Raw genomic sequence first — 5,850 nt, 5'->3', positions numbered from 1 at the left:
GTATGGGAATGGAACACTGAAGACGACGCCCTATCTTTTTCTCACAAAAACCAAATTCGGAGGTCTTCCCCATTCACCCGAAGAAGTCTATTGAGCAAGCTATCCGGATTTTTTGATCCGTTAGGTTAGCCTCGCCTTCACCGTCAAGGGGAAAATTGCAATGCAAACTCTGATCAAATTGGAAAAAAACTGGGATGAAGATATGGAGAAGATGAACGATTGTGGTGGACCAAATGGGTAAAGGCCTATCCCAAATCCAACAAATCTCCATTTCCCGTTGTCTTAGGCCAGGTCTGGCCAAGGAACCCAATACATGTCCTCTGTGACGCCAGCATCGAAGCATTCGCTGCAGTGGCATATCTCCGACATGAGTTTGAAACAGGAAAAGTCGAAATCCGGATCGTGCTGGCAAAAATAAGAGTGGCTCCGGTGAAACCCATATCTGTAGCCAAACTAGAATTGAACGCCGCTGTTTTAGGTTGTCGGATCGCGAAGTAGCAGAGAAATCTTTGAGAGGCCAAATTCACCGCGGACGTTCTGGACCGACTCCTCAGCCGTCAGAGGCTGGCTTAGAGGAACAGCCACATTTTACCAGACATTTGTGTGTAATCGGATCGGGAGATTCAGACGCTTTCCGCGGCCAGTGAATGGCGTCATGTCCAGGATCAAAGAACCCAGCGGATCATGCCACAAGATCAGCCATGGCAGAGGAGACCCCGTTATCAGAAGAGTGGATTAACGGCCCCGAGTTTCTTCTCAAAAATGAATCTGAATGGCCGCGGGACATTGAGGTGAAGAAAAACCTCGACCAAATCAAATCCAGTTTCAACACGTTTCTAATCGCAAACACGGACAAGGATGAATGGTACTCTTCTCTCAAAACTCTACAGGAAGCTCTGGACAAATTGAATCCAAATCAAGACAAGTCTTATGGAATGATGGAACTCATACGAGAGCCCAGAGCAAAATCTTTTGGGGAGGAAGGCGGTCAATGATCGAAAAGAAACCTCTTAAAGGTTCGTCAAATTGGTCGGACTCAGCCCGTTCATGGATAAAGACGACATCATTCGAGTTGGAGGTCGCATTGACCGAGCCAAGGTACCTTATGAGTTCAAACATCCATTGTTTTGGATCCCCACCATCCACTGACGTTGCTGATCCTGGATGAAGTCCACCAAAAAGCAAACCACGGTGGTCTTAACCATGTGTTATCGTTCCTCCGTCAACGATATCACGTTCTAAGAGGACGCGAGGCATTAAAGAAGACTAAAGCCAGATGTGTGTTCTGTACGAAAAGGGATGCAAAGCCTTTGGAACAATTGATGGAGAGCTGCCTGAAGAACGGCTTGATGTTCCCGCTCCACCTTTTTCAAGAATTTCATGTCGATTGCTTTGGCCCCTACAGTGTCAATATTTCAAGAAATAAAACCGACAAAAGGTGGGGCCTGATATTTGCTTGCCTCACCACCAGAGCAGTCCACCTGGAACTTCTTCGTGGATTAGGTGAAGAAGATTTCTTGGAACATTTCGAGTCTTTGAAAACCTCCGTGGACGCCCGATATCAGTTTATTCCGACAATGGGACGAACTTCGTGGCCGCAGCAAAAACCCTGAAGTGTAGAATCGGATTGAAGTGGAAGTTTCAGCCGCCCGAGCGCCGCATTGGGGGGGGTGCACGAGGCAGGATCAAATCGGTGAAAAGAGCAGTGAACGCGATCTTGGAGAGGAAGAAAGAATCTACGTCACATCAAGGGTGACGAACTTCGATTAATATTTCTCGGAAGTAACGGGATTTTTGAATTCTAGACCGTTAACGGACGAAGGCAACCATCCAAATGAACCCTCGGCACTCACCCCAAATCATTTTCTTCCTCAAAGACCGAACCCTATCATTCCTCACGGCAACTTTCAGTCCATCAATCCTCGAAAGCATTTTTCAATACTTGGAAATGATAGGTAAGTCCATCTGGAATAGGTGGATTAGCGAATATCTGCCCAACTTAGTAACGCGACAAAAATGGAGGACAGAATCAAGAACATCGAAATAGGAGATTCCGTCTTGATCGTAGACGAGCAAATTCCAAGAGGAGATTGGATTGGCGGACTGGTGGAGGATGTCCACCCTGGACGTGATGAAAGGTGCGAACTGCTACAATACGCACATCACATGGTCAAAGACACGTCCCATTACAAAAATCTGTCTGCTTCAAAGAAAGTCCGATTTCAATCCTGAAATGGTCGGAAATGGTAACGGCAAGCAAGGGGGGAGGATGTTGGTTCGAAAGAGGACAACTTTGAGTAGAACCGGAAATGAGAACGAGTTGATGCCCAGAAGCTGGTTTTGGTCAGCTGATTAATATATTGAGAATGACGCAATAAGAATACACAGAAAAATACAGTCCACGTGAAAATATCGAATCAAGAAGTTTAGTCCTTTAGAAAGCTGTAAACCGCAAAACCAACTAGATCATTCGAGGTGAGTGGGTCTGAAATGACCTCAATGCCGTATCTGAGTTTTGATGTAAAAATGGTTCAATCATTTCTGCGACACCACTGATGGAAGCTTCCAAGCTAAGCGACGCAGAATCCCGATTCTCTTCCGTAACTCGGGCTCCAAATTATTCAGATGGCACTTCCAAGATAGATTTTTGCTGAAAGTGAAACAAGAAGCACTTTGGCAGTTGATTCTTCTATTAGAGCGTCTTCTATTTGCAATGGCTCTTCCATGGATCTCCCAAACATTAGAAACTTTGTTTTTGATGCATTGGCAGCAAGGCGAGAAGCTTTCATGAACTCTAGGATTTCAGCTGCCGATATCCTCAAGCCTTGACGCACTTCTTGTCTTGTTTTGGCCGATGTGTAGCATGTTATATCGTCAGCGTAGGCTAATAACGAACTACTTGACACCCATTTCTCCAGATCGGCCACATCACAAGGAAAAGCAAAGGGGAGATCTTTGACCCTTGTGGGCTTCTAATTTTCACACTGATAAGCTCTGATTTCAACCCCCCCAAACTCTGTACACTGCGTTCTTCCTGTCAGGTATGATCTGATAAGTGATGTCACGTTATGAGACATACCGTATGTGATCAGCTTTGCAATGAGCAAGTCAACGTCCAAGGTGTCAAAATCAGCTGAAAGATCAAAAAAGAGTGCTCCACAGTGGAGACCATCTGACGAGCTTTGTCCAGTCATGATGAATTGCTCCCGCCGCTTGAATTGTCGAGAGACCGGGCCGAAATCCGTATTGTGACTTGGGCAATATTCCTCTCTTCTCAAGATGCTTAGACAGTTGTATCCAAATGATCTCTTCCAAAGGCTTACTTGCTGCTGGAAGAATACACACCGGTCGGTAGTTTTCAGCATTGTCTTTTTCTTTCTTTTTATGTTGTGGTAGTACTTTCCTCGTTTCCACACTTCTGGTATTTCTCCTTCCCTGATCACTTCATTTATTATATGTGTTAGTGGAACGGCCAAGATCTCGGTTGCCAGTTTTAGAGCAACTGGTGCAATCCAAAAATGTCTGGGCACTTCTACAACTTCATCGTATGTATTGCCTTGATGATATCCCTCTCCTCTACAGCCTTGAATGCAAAGTCATTTTTTGGCAGTCGGAGCGTGCAGGTCTAGTTCAAGCTCCCATGAGGGGATCTGTTGTGGAGGCACCAATACCCTTTTGGATCCTTTCAATCTTTGAGAGAAAAAATCTGTTGAAATGTTCTGCGGTTTCGTTGATGTCAAGCACCCGTCCATTGGATTTGATTGTATTCGACGTTGGTTTGCCACTCCACGTTATTTCCTTGACAACTTTCCAGACCTCGTGGGATTTGTTTTTATCCTGTTCTTTGATGTTAGAGATGCGCTTTCAATTTGAGCTTGACGATTGCATTACTTTCGAAGGTTCTTTAGCTTCCCTTTCTTATTCTTGCTTCTGGCATTGTCCCTGAGCCGTCGTAGTTTGCACAACAGCTTCCTCTTTCCAGGAAGCCTTCAAACTGTGCACAATTCTGTTGCCAGATGGCATATGCCGCCCTCTAGTGGCTCCTTTGGGGCGGAATGATAGCAGGACGTGTTTAGGTTCCACACAGACATGGCCATGGCGGGTTGCAGCCAGAGACGGTGGATGGCAAAGATATGCTGTAACAGGCCAAGACCTACACTGAGCTACTTGACTGCCTACAGATAGTTTTTGATATATGCTTTGAGGAGGGTATCAACCTCAGCATAGAAAAGCTCAAGATTGAGGACAAAGTGCCATTTGCCGGCTTAGTGGTCTCCACCTGGCCCAGAAGAACTACGCCGACATCAAGCTTGAGCTCACGGCAGTGTGGTAGGCCGTGGAGAAGGGTAGCTTCTACCTTTGGGGCCACCCCCGGATTAACGGTGTTCACTGACCATCAACCGCTGCTCGGCATCTTCAAGAGACCTTTGCCGCCATCCTCAATCCCAGGTTACAACGTCCACAGGAAAACTTGTCTCAGTATAAGTTTGATGTTGCATGGTCACCTTGAAAACGCCATCTTATCACTGATGCCCTCAGCAGTACCCGGCTTTACCCCTCCAACCCCTCGACAATGAACTCTGGCTCTTTGCCACCATCTTGATTGACGACGCTCCCCGCGTCTTATTGCAGAGAACGTGGGCAAAAAGAATAGAGCTCTTGCTTCATCCATCAAGTCGGGCGCTCGCCTTCCACCAACATACTCATTTAAAGGCGCCATCTATGGCGGGCTTTGTGTGGAGGGAACCTTCTCCTTGCTCTTTGTTCCCCGTCTGGTAGACACGCCATCCTTGACCTCGTCCATGCCTCACACTCCAGAATCAACAAGACATACGAGGTGGCCCACTCTCCACAATAACATCCGCAACAAGATTGCGGCGTGTCCCAACTGCGTGGTGTTCCTCCCCTCTCAGGAGGCAGAGCCAATCATCCCTGAGGTGTCCTCCTTTCCCTGATCTCAAAGGTCAACCGCTTTATGGGGTTTCCCTTTTGAAGAAGCTGGCCTCTATGTTGACTGAGGCTGTTTGGTCGGCTCTTTTGTCCTGGTTCACGTTGGTGGGTTCCACGTGCAAGTTAAGTCTGATAATGGGCTCCAGTTTCATGTCCACCCCTCTGCCCTCAGCAGGAGGGCCGGCTGGACACGAACCTTCCTCCCTCTATCACCCCGCCAACAATTGGGTGGCGGAAGCTGGCGTCAAGGCCTTGAAAGGCCTGCTTGCCAAGACTGGAGGCCGTGATGGTGCTGCCTCCCGTGCGATGGTGCTTGAATGGAGCTGCACCCTGCACGTCAACAGCTATTCACCAACTGACGCTTTCCACACCCCCAAAGTTCGATCCCGGTTGCCCACACCCCGCCAAGACCATTCCCTTGACCGTGAAGGCTTTGAGGCCGCCAGGTCCCGTTACCATAAGGACATGGCCCACCGAGCTCATGGTCGTCCCCTCAAACCGCTCCAGCTGGGCCAAATGGTTCATATGCAGTATGACGTTACTGAGACATCCTGGAGTTTTGGCTCATGAATGGTGGTCGAAGCGCTCACAAAAGGCCATTCATATTAGGTGAAGACCGACGTGGGCTTGTTCTGCTACAATCGGCACCGCCTGTGCCCTGCACCCACTGCCGCTGTTATTGCACCCACACTGGCCATACCAGCGCCGCCGTCAAGCCCCTCCCCCCAGGGTATTTCAATTTAAAAGGGGAGATGTGGAGTGTATCGAGGTTCCGTATTAACATGTTTGACTGTGCCAGTCTCATCTGTTTTTCCTTTGTCTGATCTCATGTGAACTTGGATCTCTGATATTTATACCCTTCTAGTCCATTACTTAAGGTCTCCGGTTATAACCCTAATC

The 5,850-nt window shown here is 47.8% G+C and overlaps 1 protein-coding gene across 1 annotated transcript in view; it reads left to right on the top strand.

Moving 5' to 3' along the window:
• LOC131880808 (uncharacterized) overlaps positions 1–5,520 on the top strand; it is a 15,766-nt gene extending 10,246 nt beyond the window's left edge. Inside the window, exon 2 of the mRNA XM_059227514.1 lies at positions 4,996–5,520. Within this exon, the coding sequence (XP_059083497.1) occupies positions 4,996–5,520 (525 nt within the window). The remainder of the gene's footprint in view (positions 1–4,995) is intronic.
• Positions 5,521–5,850: the final 330 nt, after the last annotated feature.

This window comes from Tigriopus californicus, chromosome 5 (genome assembly GCF_007210705.1).
Source record: "Tigriopus californicus strain San Diego chromosome 5, Tcal_SD_v2.1, whole genome shotgun sequence".
In the NCBI taxonomy this organism is placed as follows: Eukaryota; Metazoa; Arthropoda; class Copepoda; order Harpacticoida; family Harpacticidae; genus Tigriopus; species Tigriopus californicus.
This window is presented reverse-complemented; position numbering and strand designations above follow the sequence as displayed.